Genomic DNA, 20,447 nt, shown 5'->3' with positions numbered 1-20,447 from the left:
CAATACATGCATAATTAATTCCGCCACAAGTAAACACTGATTAGCTCAATTCCCGTTTCATTCCGACAATGTTTAAACAACAGATAAATCTATTTAGAGATGGTCTAAAAGGTCTAAACCTGGAGATACACAGAAACAGAAATAACTGACAGCTGTTTTAAAGCCACCATCTAGCAGCATGAAACCTGAATGTACAGATTACTTCTGGGATTAGGATTACTGTCTAAATGTCACTGATGCATATTTCATCTTAAAATAATAAAGTTGAAGATTCATCATCATCAGTTAGAGATTATTCCAGTTGATGTGCATTACAATAACAGGATAAAACAGATAAAAGCTTACAAAAATGCGCTGATGGTTAATTGATTAGACAAGGGGATGAACAAGTTTCAGCTCTTGTTTTTTTAGCTTTGTCATTGTATGAAGAGCCATGCAATGACGTGGCAGGCTGTAAACTTCACAGTGTCTCAAAATCACCACAAACCACAAAACTAACTCTGTGAAGAAGAAATATAGAAACAGAGCACATATGACGCCTTATCCACTCCAGTGCACTGCGGAGTATGCAGGGCAAATGACGCACCGCAGTTGTTGACACGCTGTCAGCAGCTGAAAGAGACTCTGTCGGGTGCTGGGAATTTATACCTTGAGTATAAGTAGGAGAATGCACACTTAAAATTACTTTTCTTTATATGGATACTTTGACAGTATTGACATGTTACTCCATTAGGGATCTAACGTTATTTCATGATTTAAAAAAAAATGTCTCTGGACCAAACTGGACTGTGGACTGTAAAATCATGAAAATATAATAATTAAAATGTCTAATCCAATGTTCTGCATTACATAAAAAACAACCTTACATAATTATTTTTGTTAGCTTTTAATTGCAATTTGCTTGAAATCTTTTATTTTTCAACCTACAAAAATCACATCTCTCCAAAACCATTCCCAAAAATCATTCTTTGTTTGATTTGTGTTCTTACCATCTTCAAAGACCTTATGTAACCAGCTGCCCCTGCCCTGAATCCTCCACTCCCCTCTGTATTTCAGGACAGGAACACCTCCGGTGGATTCAGGCTCCAAAAACTGGATCTGTGCTGTGGTGGAAAAGGGCCTCACCTCACTGATGGTCGGAGCTGACGGCACCTCTGGTAAAGGGAGGAAATGCGATGCGATTACAGCAAAAAACCATAAGATTGCAGCACGCCAACGCTGTCAGAGTCCATTGTTCCATTACACTAACAGGCCGAGCTCGCGGCGCCTCATAGATTCAAAATGCATCTACAAAATGCTTCAGCTTTAAAAGAGATCTATGATTTGTGACATGAATGCTGTTTCTAAGGCACTGAATGCTGCATACTCTGGACATCATTTCAAAGAAGAAAAATAAAGGCAGGAAAAACATCAAAATGCTCCTCTGCTTTAAGTACAAGCCGATCAGTCTTTAAATGATGATAATTGCACAAAGAAACCGAGCGGCTTGTTTTGATTTTGATAAACCTTTGAGCAAGAAAACATTTTAAGATGCAAACACTTTGAAGTCGGCTAAGCTCAATATAATGTTTAAATAGAACGTAAATATCCCAAAAAAAAAAAAAAAAAAAAAAAAAAAAAACAGCTGTGTAAACAGATGGTATTGAAGGAGATGCAAAATCAAGTTGAAATCAGACACTTTTATGACCAAGTCCCTTAATTTTGGACTTGTGGAGAAAATGACCTGTGGTATACACAATTAATTAACTATTCCTAATTTACATTCACATTATTCAAGTTTAATGATCAAAACAACCAAATGTTGGCTCGCCCACCACTGTGCTGAGACAACGACAATATTTAAACCACTGAGACTGGCCATATTGGCCGTATACTGGTGTCTATTCTAACTTCACACTCACTGCTGTGAGCACAGTTCTGAATTGAATCACTTTGATCTTCGAAATGAAAAGCCACATTGTGATTACTGTGGTAACCCATGTTCTGCTCCGTGTGGTGTTTTCAATTCATTTACTTCAGATTGTGGCTTAAGAGTGGCATTATCTCTCTGCTCTCTGTTCCATTTGTCTAATGTGCTGGTGAATATATACAGTTTGTGGTATCAGCTGGTGGTGACATGTCGGAACTCTGATGAAATGTCTTTTAATTCATAATACACACATACACACCCTAAAACCTTGGACGTGTGCAATAATATATACTGTTTAACATTTCAAGTGAAATCCTCAGAGCTGTTGCATTTTGTAAACAACCAGGGGGAAGGTATGTAAATTATTTGCCTTTTCATCTAAATGTACCATCCATCTAAACAAACACTGCTCTGTGTAATCTCACATTGTGCTGAATGTTTTGGTCTAATGTGTTTTGAACACGGGTGAAAAATCTGTTCCTGGAGCCTGGAGCCAGACGCACCCCTCACAATTTAATTTGTGAGCTACAATGAAATTTAACTAAACTAGAGATTATTGATTTGTTATCACTAAAAATAAACATTCCAAGCATCGTTGTTTACACAGATACACAGATATATGTATGTTTTGTATCATGATGGACATTTTGCACATAATTCTTACATTTACTATTTATTTCAATTTCTTTGACTTTTGTGTGTGTGTGTATGTATATATGGCACGATAAATGTAAATGTATATTCATTATATTATTGCTATATTGTCTCCGTTATATATTGTGGTAGACTGAACATATTTTTATATGCTTGTTTTGTATAGTATTATCATTGTTCTATGTTTATATTTTCTATTCTAGAATGGGAGAACCTGTTACATGGCCACTTTCCTCCCGGGGATCAATTAAGTATTTTGATTCTGATTTTATAGAAAATGTACACACTACATGAGACATTTTCCGATTATCAGTAATAATTTGAATGCTGATTAGGCTGAAAAGTTCAACCAAAATAAATTCAAAACAACAATACAAAGCATTATGAATGACAACTGACCGGCCTGAATGAGGATGAACTCCTTGGACTCCGTTCCCATCTCATTTGAAGCGGTGCAGTTATAGCTACCAAAGTCATTTTCAGACTCCGGGGTTATCTGGAGGAAAAAATAGGAAGCAAATATATGAAGGGCAGTGTACCAAAACAGATGCACAAACTTGTGTGTCAAACACTCTGAAGGTGACCTTTTTGTTTGTCCATTAGAGTAGCCTATTTTTATTTGTTGCTGTGAGCGTTCCTGCTGCTGAATTATTCATCAGATTTTTTTTTTTTTCTTCCCACAATGGAGCTGAAAGAAAACCCTTCACTTCAAGTCCATGCTCATGAAATCTTGATGACACAGGGGGGCGTGTGTGTATGTGTGTATTTATTTTATGGACTGTAACTCGTGTTTTGACACGTGTGTGTACCTGAAGGTAACTGGATGATGGAGTTCTGTAGATCTTAATGTTGGTGGTATTTGAGTTGGGGAGCTGCAGTCCATCTCTGAGCCACACAATAGACACATCGCTGGGATGAGCCTTGACCTCACAGGTGATATTGACAGCATTACCCTCCCAGGTATATATGGCCACTGCACCGTGGATCTTAGGAGCATCTAGTAAAAAGAAACATCCATTTAACAGAGTTTTAGCCAAAATATTTGAGGTTTTGTGCTTTTAAGAGTCTGAAAATAGTGTTGTGTAAATAAAAGTGAATGTGAATGGAGCTTTATATGATCATAATAGAGGGAATGCTGCAGGAATGAGCCGTGGAAATAAGAAACCATATTAGCACTTCTGGTTCCCTCGTCTTGAGGTGAATGGGTTTTTTGAATGAGTTTCTTCGTTATTTACCTGAAATATGGTCTGTGGTTCACCAGGGTTTCCGCAGGTTTTGAGAAGTTAAATTTAACACTTTTTAAGAAGTTTTAAAGACCATTATGAATTCAATTTATTTAAAATCTACAAAAATGGTTGTTAAATGTCTACTTTGTACAGAATTAACCAATAATGCTAACCAAGTAAGAGCTAAAACAAGTAAAGAGTTACACTTGCTGTATGAAATGACTACTGCTAGCAGCTAATAAAACTAATAAGGAAATCTGATTTCAGTGTTTTGTTAATTTTAGGCATGCTGAATTAAAGAGTTAAGCACAATTAGCATAGGCTAACGGAACAGAGATAGAAACAGTGATAGCTAAGAACGCAAAGCTGAACAAAAATATCTGACGGCACCTCTGGTTTCTGTCCAGTCAGAGGACTTCCACTGCAGAAATTTTACATTTATGAAGAGTATAATTTGTTGTGTTTGTAATTTCACATTAGCACTTATAGATTCCATGTTGGTTTTGTTTTGTAGCTTTGTTACAGTGTGATCAAATCAAAAAAGGTGGCTGCTAACTAGTAAATGCTAAATGAGACTACAAAGATTGTTGCAGACTTTAAATGTAATCACACAAATCACTAGTCACTCTTTGGTGGTAACAGTGAGTCATGTGACTGTGGTGTAGTTCGTTTATAGCCTACAGTTAGCTTTATACTTGTGGCGATGACATTTACGGTTCAAAAATGATGTTCATTTTTGAAGATTATCTTGCTGAAGTGCATCAAGCCTTTGTTCACCACAGAGCTAAATTTCTGTATTAAATGCACAATATGTAAGTTGTGCTGCTATGGGGTCTCTTTCACATTAAAACAATATGTTTTATTCATTATTAAACAACCACCATGGCAGATGAAAATCTAAGTAATATGACTCAGGCTGGATATATGTTCATAGACAAGGTCATTTTAAGTTTAATTCACATTATGCTGAGTCATGTTCACTGACTCCCCTCTCAATCTCTAGTGTGTTTTCAAGGATGTTATAACAACTAGCGGATAACAATGAAATGCACTGTTATTTTGAATGAATCATGGATTTCTCCAGCTTTGATATTTTAATGCAGAAACGTTACATATTATAGCTTTGATACAAAATCCACTGGAAAAATCACAGCTTTTTGTGGAGGGAACCGCAGCAACGCTAACTTCCGTATATGTAATCCCTGCAGCACCCTATGACCAGGAAATATTTGTTTTATTCAGTTGAAAAGGTAGATGACTTGCAGTCTTGTTTTAAAGTAATTTCATCAACAGCAAACGCATCTTGTCGGCCTAAACACTTATATTAAGAGAGAACTAAATACTTACAGCGGACCTCCAGATATGCCGACTGATCATCCTCTCCAATGGCGCTTCGTGCTGTACAGAGGTACTGACCGGCGTCCGTGTACTTGACATACTTGAGAGTGAGGGAGGACACACGAGCATCACTTCTCACCACTACATTTCCGTCCGGACTCTAAATGAGAGCAGAAAATAGCTTGGTTTAGGAAAGAAAAACAAACCATTCACATCTGTTATTTTCCACAGCCATATTTGCACATTTACATCCACAGAGAACATTTCTGCAGAGAGATGTGTGACCTGAAGGAACGAAAAAAAAAAAAAAAAAACTTAAGAAAAGCCTGCCTTTAATGAGAAGAACAGACATAACATTAAGAGAAAAAAGTAGCACATTCTGCTCAGTGGAGATGTGGAAACATAAGGACACAGTTGACAGTACAGGGGAGCTTATCAATAATTGATGACAGAAGGCACCAGAAACCATCTAGAGCTTTTCACGTGGAGGGGCTTAGCAAGTCGTGAAAGACGCTGACGCATGACGCCAGACAGCAGAGCATTACCTTACATGCCACGCTTGCACTTTTATCTTGAAGACACTTAAGGGGCTTAGTGTCACTGCACACAATCATATTTTTCTTAAGTAAAATAACATTTTAACTTAATCACTTGTGGTGATTTGTGGTTCGGTAGGCTGCAACGTTTTCTCTCAACCCACATTCAGCACATGCCCCGGTTTGAATGATGAAGGGCACATCATGCCAAGTCACATAGCATTTGAAACCAGGGAAATAACAACAGACAGCTGGCTAATGAGATGTGTAAATGACCTTCCAGCTCCAGAGATACCTGGTTTCATTAACTTGATATGCCGAGTTACAACATCCTACCATAAGTGGCTTCCTGACCTTCAGGGTCAACAACTCCTGTGTTGTTGTTGTGCTTGCTGTTGTCATGTGACACTAAACGGTGGGTGTAGAGTTTCAGACAGGCCTAATTTATCCTTTTGAAGAAGCATTTTCCCCACCAGGATTTTATAAATTAAGAATGTATTATGCAAATTATTAAAATACCTTAATTTTACATCACTAAAGATTCAGCGAACCTCAACTTAACAGTTAATTAAAGAAGCTAATGGTGTAGAAAATGCTGTTTAGATGATTTTTTTTCTCTGAACACAGTAAATCTCAAACTTAATAAGTCTCAAAACAATTCAAATGGTGCAGTCTATTTTGTATAGTACACTTTTATCCGGCAAGCATCGGTATTTCTGTGAATCGTTCCTTTTACAAAGTGCTGCAGAACTAGATATCTAAGCCCTCCCTATTTGTTGCTTTCATGGCTTTGATCCAAGCTGCAGGCAAAACAATGGCACGGATGCTTTTACACATATTGAATTAGGGCCCAGTCTGGGCAGCCATGTAAGAGAAACCCCTGTTAGTTTGTATTCAAATTCAATAGACAAAGCATGTCTGGGGCATTCATTATGCATAGCGGGTAGCAGGACCAGGGAGACACTTACATAACACACTACCCTTTTATTCTGACCCCTGTGCAGAAAGCATTCTGCCTCGACCCCCGTGGTACTGCTTCTGACTCCTTCATCTGTGCAACACACCACACCATGTGCAGCCATGTTAGGCAGTGTGCTGCAATATTGAGTCCTCTTTAATTTTTTGGAGAATGCAGCACGAGAATGTGACCAAAGCCAGAACAACATGTACAGCTTCTCAGGGGCTACAGCCACTCATTCATATATGAAGCCCATAATGAATATATACCAGAGAGCACTGATGTGTTCACAATTTAATATTGTGATTCATTAATGTTTGATAACAATGGATTTTCAGCATGAATGCATAATGCACCACAGTGGTTGTCTGTTGGAAACATCCTTGATCATTATTTGTTGGCTTTACAGCCTGTGTCTGTACCCGTCTAAGTAAAAAATGTGGTGTAAAACAGATGAGGGAATAAAATAAAGACTCTCAGACAGAAGCTCCTCCAATAAATCAAAGCAAACTGACAGCAGAGCTCTCCAACAGCTTCTTCAGCTTTACCAGCTGAACACAGAGAGGCACTGCTGGAACATCAGAGCATAAAATTGAGAATACACTGAGGACATGTTAAACTCATGTCTCACCAAATCTTAACTGGTCCAGCATACAAATGCACCTTCCGCTGAATGTACCTTCCCTTCCGCCGCCTGCTCAAATGAACACTCAGCTGCCTACGCATTTGCAACAAACATGCTCAGCATGCTCATACTCCTCCTGTGTGCGGTTTGTAATGGGATCTCTTGCAGAGATACACTGATCAATGCAGAGTGCAGGTAGACGTTAAAACCATATCATTATAGCAGAAAGTGAAAATTATTATTGCCTGGTCCATTAATATAAACCAATGCACTCACAACCTGGAACCACAAATGTGCTGCAAATGTGCTGCTGAGATATAACAGTGAACTAAAATATGGTTCATAAAACAAAGTGGCATGGAATATTTCTGTCTTAAAGCCATGTGTGTTCTTCTTTTAGAGAGAAGTAGCACTTGCTTTGGATTATCTCTATCCTCCTTGAAGAACTGAGCAGCTTAGGTAACCAGGATACATTTTATAATCTAATGTAAGGAAAAGTGTCATAGTGTAAAAAAACAACAACATACCACCATACACATAAAATCTGAGTTAAAAACTTGTTCTTTTTATGCAATCAGAACAATGAAAGTAGATAACAATGTGGGGTTTAAACACAGCACAAAATGAACCACCACCATGAACCTTCGCATGCATCACTATACTGTGTTTTATGTTGTGTAAAACATAAATAAAAACAGAATGCAATGATTTACAAAAAACTTTTGGACCTATATATTTGAATACAGTATAAAGACAATATATTTAATGTTCAAACTGATGAACCTTCCTTATCTAGAAAAGCCACGTCATTGTAACATGAGAAAAATGTGTGTTGGCACTGTCTTGCTGAAATAAGCAGGGATGTCCCTGCAAAAGATGTTGTCTGGAAGGCAGCATATGTTGCTCCAAAACCTCTATGTACCTTTCACCATTAATGGGGCAATTACAGATGTGACAGTTACCCATGATGCAATGGACACTAACACACCGCAGTAACATTGCAGATGCTGGCTTTGTGTACTGGTAACAATCTGGATGGTCATTTTCCTCTTTAGCCCTGCAGATGACGACACCCATGATGTCTGAAAACAATCTGAAATGTGGACAGTGGGCCCTGAGAAGTCTGAGGTGTTTCTGGATGTTGTTAATACATGGCTTTCGCTTGTCATGGTAGTCATAACTTGCATTTGTAGATGCAGCGACAAATGGTGTTTACTAGGGATAATAATGATGAATTGATGATTGATGGTCCAATCAAGTAAAATGTAATCCATCTATTATGAAATAAAGATCTTAACTATAACAAATTATTTTAATGAGCACACCCCATTCAAGAATATGTTTAATATGTAGGCCTTTATATCCTTTTATGTTTTATAATGCTGTCAGAGAATTTGCAATATCCTGCTGTAGGAATAAAGCTTTGATTGAGGGGGAAACAAAGCATTTGGTATTGTTTGGTAAAAGCAAAATTTACATTTTTTTAAACAAAGAACTAATCGATTGTTAATTTTACCAGTGATGGATTAAGGAATGTACCAAACAATTTGCAACCCTAGTGTTTCCCAACGATGGTTTTCCAAAGTGTTCATGAGCCCATGTTGTATCCTTTACACAATTGTGTGGGTTTTTAATCCAGTTTTTAATGTTTGTGACCCAGTCTTTTGTTGGCCCTGTCCCAACTTTATTGAAATGTGTTGTAGGCATCACATTCAGAATGAGTGTATATTTCCAAAATCAGTTTGAACATATTCTAACTTGTCTTTGTACTGTAGTGAACTGAACATAAGTCGAAAAAGATTTGCCAGTCATTACATTTGGTATTTAGTTTTGTATTACACAATGTCCTGACTTTTGGAATTGGGGTTGTACTTTCTTACACGCCTAAGCAATTCTGTGTCCAATGCTACTTATACCTTATTACCGCTGATGCACAAAAATGTTAAGTGCCACCATGTGTCAATTTAACACAAACCTAGCAATTACTGTCAGCATGTGCTTGATGAGAAAGGTTCTTCCTCGACTCCTGTAGTGACTCGTGTCTGATAAGATTTTGCTATTCTCAATGTTGTGTAATCACAGGTGTTATTAATGTATGCATTTCAGATGTCAATATTTTGTGATTGTGGGAAATGGCAAATGTAAAAAATACCCCATTCTCAAAGCTTGCACAGTGAGGAGTCAAAGGAAAAGACCAATTTGCTTGATTTGCAGAGCTCCCTGCAGTTTAAAAATAAAATTGTGAGGCTATTTCAGAAATCAAATGGTCTAAAAATACATTTTTGTTTCCTCTAAGATGGTACAGAAGTATAAATAACAATGGCAACCCTGACATCAAATCCTGCTGCTGAAAGGGTGATGGACTGATCATCGATGACATACTTTGTCTCTGTTCAAAAAGACGAATCTGTCTTCTAACATGGTGCACTCAGCTCTAATACTCAAGATGACAAAGTGGCATTTCTCACCAATTTTCTCACATATGTAAAACACATATTCCAAGTTGGAGAAAAGCGTATGTGGGCAGCTCTTTCTTTTGCCAATTTTCACTTTTCTTTCACTAACAGACCCTGGCTCTGACACTCTGGGCTGTTGCACAAAGACATCTTTCATTTTCTCTTACATGCATATCCATTCATCTTCGGTCCAATAAATCAGAACTATAGATAACTAGAGCATGTCAAAAAAACATGTTGAAGTCATAATCAAGATTTGGCAGTGGACTGAGTGAGATGTGGGTGGGAGAACAGAGAGTTTTGCTTCAACAAAATCAGATTTTTGAGAGAAAACAGGTTGACAAACTGCATATAACTGAATTAGCATAAAATCTATAAATTATCAACAAGAAGTAATTATAAAAATCACATCAAACCAGGCAATGGTATTCTATTGACGTATGTTCACACAGGCAAGGTTAAAGGTTTCATAAAAAAAAAAAAAACAGACTGAAGTGGAGTACTGCATATTAAGTTTGTATGGAAACCAAAGAAGTAAAAATAGACAGACTTACACTGGCCTGTTTGGCTTCTGCATCATTCTCAGGGAAAACTACTCTACCTGACCCTCATTTGATCACAAATTTTGATCTGCATCCATCCAGAATTGAATTAGACTCCCCTGACATGAAAGATGGATGGGTTGTAGAAAAAAGTCATGCATTTAGAATACCTTGTGCTGCTCGGGCCGAGTCCATGATGCCTGCAGAGGACAGAGACACAACAACAAACAAAAGGCAGAGCAATTCTTAGAAGGTAATCCTCATCCAGGGAAAGCTGGGATGCTGCACATTGCATGCAAGTATTAAGTGTTCGGTTTATTTTCTGTACATCCGACAGCCCCTGAGTTAAACGTCTGCAGATACAATAAGAGATATGCTTTGGATTTCCCTTCTGGAGAGGCCTGTAATGTGACAATGGCAGTTTTCTTTTAAAAGATTTATTTCTGGGGGATTTTTATGGTTGTTTTCTGTATTGCACACTGAAGCAACAATGCTTCTAGACCCAAACGAAGTAAGTCTATTGGCATCATGATAACACAAATGCTTACAGATAAGAAGGTTATTGGTTTATCGGGAAGAGGTGACTCCATTACAGTGCAACAACAGAGATATGTCCGCCTGTTTGGCAAAAGTAGTACAGCAATTATCGATTCGCAATCCATTTTTGAGGCTTAAAGCAGTAATGAGAATATGAAACCCAATAAAAGTGGATTTACTCTAGCAGTGTTTTGCCTGTCCTACATCAGGGAACAACAGTAAGTACCCAAGTCATCAAGTCTTTGAACAACACTTGCTGTGTTTTTCAATAAGCAATGAGGGGTTTAGACGAGACAATTTTGCTGCAGTTCTTCCTGCACCCCATGTGAGACCTGTAAATAAATCCTTGCCTACAGGTGGCCTGTGTTGCATTGAGTCATTTTGCAAGTGAGATGTTCTGCTCGGAGTGTTAACAGTACTTTTATTACAGACTCAAATGAAATGGTTCTTTCCCCCATTGTTTGGTTTTGACTGTATTCCAAGGTTAAAATAGACAAAATGTGTTTTGAATAAATTCAAAACTTTAAATGGACGGTTTACACCAAAAAACATATTCGTCCTCTTACTTGCAGTGCCATATATATTGGTGTTCATTGTTTTGGTGTGAGCGGCAGAGTGTTTGAGATATCAGCTATAGAGATGTCTACATTCTGCAAAATATAATGAAACTAAATGGCATAAATCACTAGATTTTTGAGTTTTGGATCAAACTCAAACTCTCTAGTACTGAAATAAACTTATAGTTCTGCCAACCTATAATCTTTAGTTGACATAATTTACTTTTCTTTTTTAGATAAGCATAGGTAATCTTTGACTTTTTAAAAAAACCCAAAAATTATATTTTCACAGTTGTTCACACTGAGCTGTGGACATGATTTGTCATTATTTGGGTGCTAGAAAATTAAATTTATCTACAGACAAACAGTAAATTATCTAAACAAAACATCATTAGTTGGTAAAACTTTTTGAAAACCGAAGATTTTGAGTTGGACTCAAAACTCAACTCAAAAAACCTTTTCAAACTTTGAGTTTTCTCAACTTTTTCATTTTTACAGTGTATTAGGAGCAGCTTCATGTAGGAACAATTTTCTTACTACTGTCAATTGTACAGAAGGAAGTGTGTATCTACTCATGGACGAGAGGTTACAGCTCAGCTGGGGAGGACACCATTAATGTTTACATCCTACATAACAAGAGAGAGTCTGGCCATTAACTTCATTCTCTGTTTCGACACGTTTGATGGATGGTCCTAAGAAAACAGTTCCTGAATGAAACTGCTCACAACAAGGTCTGTGGATTATCTTGAATGACCAGGTAATGACTTCTGGAAAGAGATATTGCTGTTGAGTTTCTGATGCTTTGAGCACCACGTGCCGAGTTCCATTACATTTGAGAGAAGGCAGATATTTTCTCAGGTAAGTGGATGTATTTTTGACTTGTCAGAAAATATTTATAAATTTACAGGCACTTTAGCTTTAAAAATATTCATGTTGTATTGTAAGAGTGATGCACTAAAGTTTCCCTAATGGCCCTTGTTATTATTAGCCTTTGTTATTGTTGAATGTTATTAACACTAATTGCCTTTTCATACCATCATGTAGTGAACAAACTCTCATGTTGAGGCACAGTTCAGTTGTCATGTCTAATTAATGAAGTTTCATGTCAAATAATTGTACAAACTGAATGTTTTTAGAATGATAGTAAGTAGTTTTACAGTATATTACCAGAAAAACACTAAAAGCATCTCAGTTCTGAGTAAATAAAATCACATATATCGAGATAAATAAGTGATTATCCTCATCATGGTGGTCATATTTCCCTCTCTACTGAACACAGAATTATTTAACATCACGACAGACAAAATCAAACCACTGCATAACAAATAAATATTTAGTACTGAACTGTGCTAGAGGAGCATGTCAAGTTAAATCACAATGACAGTGAAAAGCCCAACTCGACAAGACAAAAAAGCTCTTTGGAAGGCATGCTCTATGGATTTCATGATGCTGAGGAGAAAATGTTAAGCATGACAATGGGATGTGATGGCCCACACAGTGACGAAGTGTTGGAGCATAACAAGCAAAATGATAAACAGCTATTTCATCAGGTGCAACAGCAAGAAAATGTCAAGTAAATGAAAGCAATCTGCTGGAGTAATTGTAGGGCAAACAGTCAAACCATCAATGAATTCACATCTAAAAATCAGCCCTTTTTTATCTTCTCGTAACAGGTGGCTTTTAAATAACACAAAGAACATATGGCGCGTTTGAATTCAAGTACCTTATATCACCCACAAACCTGATTCACCGTTTACTATGAAAACAAAAAGGCACAAGGAGGAGACGATAAAGCACAAGTCTTATGCAAAGATTTCTGTAATGTTATTTCACTATGTTCTTAAGAGCTTTGTAAGTCCTCTACTGTCACAGTAAAACACACCATGCATCATTACTAACAGCAGTCGGCTACATATCACCACCACGGTGCCGAGAAAGAGCAGCAGTCCAATTAAAACAGGCAACCTAATAGTCTGGAACATCACCACCTCATCCGCGCACACACTCGTCTGCAGCGCTGCCTCTGCAGTAAGTGAGCTGACAAGTATCGCTGTCATATCTGTGACAGGTGTTTGTTTAAGACAAAGGGACGATGAACAACAGCAGATGCGAACGTGCAAAACGGAAGACGCCAAAAAACACAATCACTTCCCCGAGTGAACGCGTAGAACAATGTGGCACCGGTTCCTTTGGGACTTATCATTTTTCCAGCCCATTGTTATTCCCTTCCAGAGAGAATTATCCCTGCTCTTTATTCTGACATGAATTGTAATGTCAGCGTGAAGAGGGCAACGCAGAGAGAGAAAGAAAGAAGACATACTAACACAAATTCAACAAACATAAATGTACAGAACCCTGGCGGTGTTTCATTCACTGGGTGACGCCTGACTGAAAGCAATGATTATGCATCTCGTCATCGTCCTGTGTCATTAACTGCTGAGCCTCAGAGCCTTTGCCAGTATATCACAGAAAACTGACGAGTATTTTAGAGAAGAAACCCTTACATCATCACACTACTGAGCTAGCAGGCGTGCCGTTGTAAATGAGTAGCCTTTTGTGTTTCGAGAAAACAATGCTCTCATTGCATTGGCACGCAGCGCTTAAAGCATTCCTCTGTTTCAGACGGCCTGCCTAAACTGCTGCCATACAACATTAATCATAATTTTTCTTTAAGCACCTACTTACTTACGAAATAATTATTAATTTCTTGTCTCTGGTCTTTAATTGTCAGAAAGAGCAGGCCTCAAAAGTGGATTTACATCCTAAAACTTGAATTTCTTTTAAAAAACAAAAAACAAAAAACACACACAGATCAGAGACATAAATGTCATCACCTAATCGACTAAAAACTTTAATGTGCTTTTAAGTTTTATAATTAGTCTTATTTCTCTACAACTTCCCTCTGTATAGTTCAAAATAGTTCCAGATAATTACAGCTCGGAAACTCTGTGCATCAAGCAGAATGTTTAATATGTATTCAAATAAGCAAAACATTCATTATGTAGATAATGTACAAAGCATGGATAAATACTTCATTTCCATTTTCAGTTATTAAAACGACACACTTATCTGGAGCGACTCAGAGCGAATGCATTCAAAGGACTGAAACGACTAAATACCGCACGTAAAGTTGATGAAAGTTTTAAAATAAATATATAAACACTTAACTTTAACAGCCGTATAAACACAAACAAAACTATCCTCGGATAAGCAGCAATTTGAATTTGAAACATAACACTAAGCAGGCACACACCCACGAGTGTACAACAGTTTTTGAATATACCACTGCTTTTCTTTTGTATAATACAGTAATCTCCCTCAATCCTCACATTGTGCGCCCCTTTACTCACAACACTTTTGTCTGCTGTCACTGGAGATTGTGTGTAGGAGGTTATTCAGAATGAATTTGTTTCTCCCCCTGTTAACCTTTAAAACACCCAAGACCATAGTAACAGGGAAACGTAGTCAAACAAAGGCAGACAAGAGTCCCAATCACCTAACTGACAATGAGCCGAGCATCTGTCAAAGAATATAAGCTTTAATCTAGATATATTGTGTTTTTTACATAATTAAAACTCAGTATCTAAAAGTATTCTCTAATCCTGGTCTTTCTGCTGAAACAATATATAGTAATTCGGTATCTTAAGCTACACAGCCTGCCTCCGTAGTTTTCAGATGAAGCTAAGTGTAATTAAAACCTTACCACCTATTCCTTTTATTTTTACATGTATAAGACCTCATGTCCTCATAGTGTTTTTTTCCTCAGACTGCTGGCTTCTTTTCTTAATTGCTCCCAATGAGGACCAGCTAGAAGTGCGAAAGCTCTGAGCACTTCTACCACTGCTTTTTTCAGGCCACAGAGTCCAGAGAGAAAAGTGATTTTTAGAAGTCTCTGTCTGTTCAGTTCTCAGTACTTTTGTAGCTTCTAACTAAAGCTCTGTGGTTCAAAGTTTAAAAAATGTCAAACAGATAATAAAAACCAAAAGGATGACACTAGACTGTGCAACAATGGTGGAGGAATTTTCAATATAGTTGTCATAGAAACAAAACATAGTGGGTTTTTTTTGTTTTGTATTTTTTAACCACACAGACGCTTCATCCCAGTGTCCTTCCAGCACCTTTCTGCCAGAAAAATTGCTATGTGGACATAAGGCCTAAGAGTAAATAACTGAGAGGCTGCAAATGATGAAAGGTAACTGTTAGTTTAAAGGTACCCTGTGGAGGTTTTGACTACTACTATGGAGCAATGTTTTTACATTTGAATCCGCATGCATGCATTAAAACACAGATGCACGCGGACCTGTAGGTGATGTGATACACGTTCCTGCTAATCATTTGCTATTCCACTGATATACAGGTAGCAACAACTTTTGAGAAGAAAAAGAAGGCTGCTAGCAAGTAAACATGGATTAAAACAGTGCAGGTTTCAAAGAAAAATCAGCTTTGCAAATATTTTATGAGGAGGGAAATACATTCAACACGTTTGTTACACCTCAAGGATACTCACACTAGGTGTTTAGGTGAGCAACACTAAATGTAAACAGAGGCTTTGTTTGTTTACAAGAATACTCAACAGGGTGCCTTTAATAAATAAACAGATGTTTTTTTTAAGATTGGCTTTATTCTGACTTTAAAGATGGAAGTAAATCAAAAGAATATACACTATTAGGGTTTCTTATCACTACTTAAACACTTTAAGGTATTGACAAAAATAACATTACCAAGTGATATAGAAACTGCTCCAGTCAAATAATACCTGTATTCAATCCTTTCTGTACCCAGATATGTAAAAAACGATCATTTGTATAGTTTTGCTCACAGCCAATCAATTCTTTAATTGAATGTGTAGTGTGTTTAGTCCACTATCACAGCAACTACAATATACAGTCTGTGATGTGATTAAGTCGACCAGGGTCTATTTGATGCATTTGGCATTTCAGCATGCCAAGATGCCACCAAAATGAAAATATAGCTATACCACAAGCATGGTGTCTCACAAGAATAATAAATAAAATGTGGAAGGATTATTTTGGGAATGCTTCCATTCATTCTCACGATCCATGAAAACTGTTACTGGCAATTTTTTAAATGATACCCAGTCCTGCACACTACAGTTCAAAAATTTGGAACCATCTGCCACAAAAGTTTGATTCAGTCTAGTCTGGTGGCTGAGAGGACTGAATACTCTTTCAGGCTTTTTCGTTTGTAGAAAGTCCTCTTTATAAATAGATATTATTTTGTATAAGTGTTTGCAAAAAAAGTGATGTTCTCTAAATGGAGAATAAAATAATGCATGATGGTTCAACTTAACTGAATTGAAAGGGCAGACAGAGAAAGACATCTCTGAGGAATCCAACTTCAAGCACTTTTGCGGTTCAATAATGATTGAGGGTGGCTTATGCTTTTCTGGACTGAAAAACAAATTCCAAATCAAAGGGTATTGGGGGTGGTCAGTGACAAGAGTGTTATGCAACACTGTGGGGACATCAACTAAATGGAAGTTTTAATCATTTAATTCTTCTTCTTTTGGGACCAAAACTATTTCAAATATAAAAAATTATTTTTGTGTCTGAATAATACTATTTTTTTTATCTATGTTAAACCAGCCATTATTGAAGATGAAAAGCATCATTTTAACAGGTGATTCAAAACTTTCTGCTGCTTGGTTTCTGAGGCTTTTTCCAAAGTTGGTACCCTTCGTATTGTATTTGGAGTCAGTACTGAATCATGTGAAGGAGGTACTGTCAAAGTGGATTTTTTAGTAAAACTCTGGCTGTTCGACTCAATAATCCTCTCCTCTTATGCCACTGAATTTCCTCTCTAACAATGAACAAAGCATCACTGATTTGTGTGATAAAGTACTGTATGGGAATAAACCCTAATCTTTTTATGATCACAGGGTTCTGCATCAGAAAGTCTATTACTACTAGATGTACAGCGCTATTGAAACAAGAAATGAAAGCGGCCAACTAGGGATCCAAAGAAGTGAACGACAGATTTAAACATACTGTTAATTAATTCTGTCTATTCATTACTGCCATACATCTAAAATGGGACAGCACAGATCTGCACTGGTTTTGTGACCAATACAAAACTCTCACATCAATACATTAATGAGAAAATCCTGCACTTGACATCCTTTTAAAGTTTGTTCAAAAATTGGACAGCTGTATTTTATTTTTCAATTCACCATGTCCACCCCAAACGAATGCTGTTTCATTTGTCACACCAGTCCTGGATGAAATACAGCTGTTGTGATGATTACAGATAGCATGACAGACGGACATCAGATGAACAAACAGAACAAGACAATTAAACAATTAGCAGCCGTTTGCTGAGCTTTCATTAGTGCCCCACCATGGAAATCATTTCCCTTGCTGATAACCAGAATTATAAAGGACAATCTAAGCAATCTGTCGCTACTCTTTCTAAACTCTACAGTCATTCATAGAGGCTGCTAATCATTTCTTTGAAAACAGCTGTGAAGAGATGCCACAGATCACGAAGCATACTGCAGACTAAAGGTGCAAAACACTCTGCCACCACAGCACAGCTGTGCATCACATGACATGTGTCACGTGACATGCCATGATGTGGAACGCCAGCAGGACGACACGGTGCAGAAAATGGGTGGATAATACATACTGTACTGTAGCTGCCAGTTTTCTTGTTAAAACCTGTGTTTTTTTCATTTCCTCAGCACCCACCTGCAGAGCCAGTCCTCACACCTACAGTATAGCTGTCCAGGCAATGTTTTTTATGACCTGTAATGGTGAGACTGTGGGATGTAGTGCTCTGAGTGGGACTCTAGCTCTCTCCTCAACCATTATGACAGATTCAACACTACAAAAGAAGAAACTGTCACTGACATGAAGTCGAGGTACAGCAGCTGGTAGGTGTGTTCTCCTTTTCAGGAGACGTCTACTCTGGATAATAGGACAGAGGTGTAAACTGTTACTGGCCGTTGCATCTTGCCACTGTGGGTGTGTGAATTTTACAAAGAATAAAATAGGCCTGTCGTGACGTGCGTCATATGGTGGTAGCGTGTTTTGTACTCAACGAGATGCTCCACTGACAACCTATTTTTGAGTATCAAACACTGAGCCCTGTAGGCTTGACAGGTGGCTGTGAAAAGTTTATACCTCCATTTTCGATGAGCATGGCAGCTGCTTGAAGTCATGTCAGACATAATGGATTTCAAAAGTGATCAGTTTTCACAGTTGGAAAAAATGGCCATTAAACCTCTCCACTGGCCAGTTCTCTGATCAATATTTCCTAAACACTCATATTCTCATTTTGTCTGCAGGGGGTGAGTGTTTGATACTCAAAAGACAAGGTTTTAAGTGGTGCACTTTTGCCCCCAATTTCCAAGTGATACTGACATAAATGTTAGACAGTCTACAGTACTATGGAGATGACAGACAGACTGAGCTGGGCTTTAATCCAGGCAACCTCATGCTGTGATGGAAAGTTTGAAATGATCAGGCAACAGCGACACAGAAATGGAGTTTCCCTTTTATTATGTTATTAACCAAATTTTCATCTGATCTTGTAACATAAGCTCTGCACGCTTTGTATCACCAGATCAGTGAAGTTTTGCAGGTTATATTTGGGAGGCATGCAACAGTCGAATCAATTTGATGAACTTCTGATGAGATCATTCCTTGGGGTTTTCAAGAAACAGCTGGGAAATTTTCAATAAAAAGGGGATTATTTGATTTCAGTTGGGGGTTTTGTCAAATCTGGAGGCATACTTTGCAACACTACTCCCGTACATTTCTGTGCCACGCGGATTTCATACCTGATAGATCCTGTTTAGATGTGCCTGTAGGAAGAAAATGTAGTGCATGTAATGGACTGGCTCCAGAAAACCTCCATGAACTCCAGTATCTCTCTGAAGCATTTTCCCCCTCATTACCTCTCAACTGTAGCAAGACGCCAAGACCTTGAAGAACCGGGCCACGAGGGCAATAGATGCACGATAATACCAAGCAGGTATTCATTGTTTTTGATGGTTTGCACATGTAATATTGTAGAAGACATTACCAAAGGGCATAGTATCAAAGATGTAATGGTAAAAGGCTAGCTCTTAAGGGACAGTTCACCCCCAAAATCAAAAATACATATTTTTTCTCTTACCTGTAGAGCTGTTTATCCATTTAGTTTGTTTAAGTGTGAGCCGAGTTTTGGAGATATCAGCCATTGAGATTCTGGCTGTCTTTTGAATATAATGGAACTAAATGGTACTCAGCTGAAATGTCGGCAATGTCTCTTAGACTTACTGTGAGCAATTTCATACAGGAACTATTTTCCTTCCATGACAGGTCTATTCAATTAGTTTTTTGGAAGGGCTAGACTAACAGAGCAATGGGCTGAATGTTTTTGGTATATCTTTCATGTAAAGTTAGAAATTTAAATGTGTAAAACACTGCAACTTTACATTTTTTTCTTCCAATTTATTAGTTTTCACAATTGGAAAGAAAAATTATGTGCAAAATGACAGGAAAAACAATGTACTGCAGTAATCAGAAGCAGCCTGTTTTAATGAGCACAATCCTGCATTTAATTTTTTTTTTCAATCAGTTTGAGTCACATTAATTTCCTCTGCTTAAGCGGCCAGAGTAAAAAGTTTTTTTTTAATGATAAGACATAACCTATGGGTGTACTAATTAGCCTACTAATAAAATGCTGATCTTCCAATAAAATTGTAAGCACCCATGAACTGAGAATATTAGCAGACTATTTAAATAAAATGACAAGGATATACTTTTTTCAGATTTATAAACGATCAAAGGGCCAGACTGAGATAGTTAAATGGTCAGATTCAGCCCATGGGGCACCAATTAAATAGGGCTATTCTATGGTATACAAAAAATATCTGCTACATTTAAGTGCTCACAATGAGGTCTGTGGATTATCTTGAGTAACCGGGTCATGGTTTTTGAAAGGAGACATTGCTGTTGAGCTTTTCAAACTTATTTTTGGGAGCTTTGAGCACCAAAAGCCTAGTGCCATCTACTCCTATTATATTCAAGTTGAGGCTGACATCTCCAAAAATCGACAACTCGCACCAAAATTGTCTAGATGGATAAATAGCACTCCAAGTCAC

General features: G+C 37.6%; 1 protein-coding gene across 9 annotated transcripts in view; it reads right to left on the bottom strand.

Moving 5' to 3' along the window:
- Positions 1 to 20,447, bottom strand: part of ncam1b (neural cell adhesion molecule 1b) — a 114,113-nt gene that overhangs the window by 24,118 nt on the left and 69,548 nt on the right. For 4 of the 9 annotated variants that reach the window (XM_084717902.1, XM_084717903.1, XM_084717906.1 and 1 more), the window contains exons 9-14: positions 19,140 to 19,163; positions 10,415 to 10,444; positions 5,137 to 5,287; positions 3,373 to 3,560; positions 2,963 to 3,059; positions 990 to 1,154 (exon numbers count right to left, since the gene is read on the bottom strand). In XM_084717902.1, coding sequence (XP_084574028.1) covers positions 990 to 1,154; positions 2,963 to 3,059; positions 3,373 to 3,560; positions 5,137 to 5,287; positions 10,415 to 10,444; positions 19,140 to 19,163 — 655 coding nt within the window. The remainder of the gene's footprint in view (positions 1 to 989; positions 1,155 to 2,962; positions 3,060 to 3,372; positions 3,561 to 5,136; positions 5,288 to 10,414; positions 10,445 to 19,139; positions 19,164 to 20,447) is intronic. The other 5 variants (XM_084717904.1, XM_084717905.1, XM_084717908.1 and 2 more) reach the window with 2 other exon arrangements.

The sequence above is a fragment of the Lutjanus erythropterus genome, chromosome 4, assembly GCF_056507025.1.
Source record: "Lutjanus erythropterus isolate fLutEry1 chromosome 4, fLutEry1.hap2, whole genome shotgun sequence".
Taxonomy (NCBI): Eukaryota; Metazoa; Chordata; class Actinopteri; order Lutjaniformes; family Lutjanidae; genus Lutjanus; species Lutjanus erythropterus.
This window is presented reverse-complemented; position numbering and strand designations above follow the sequence as displayed.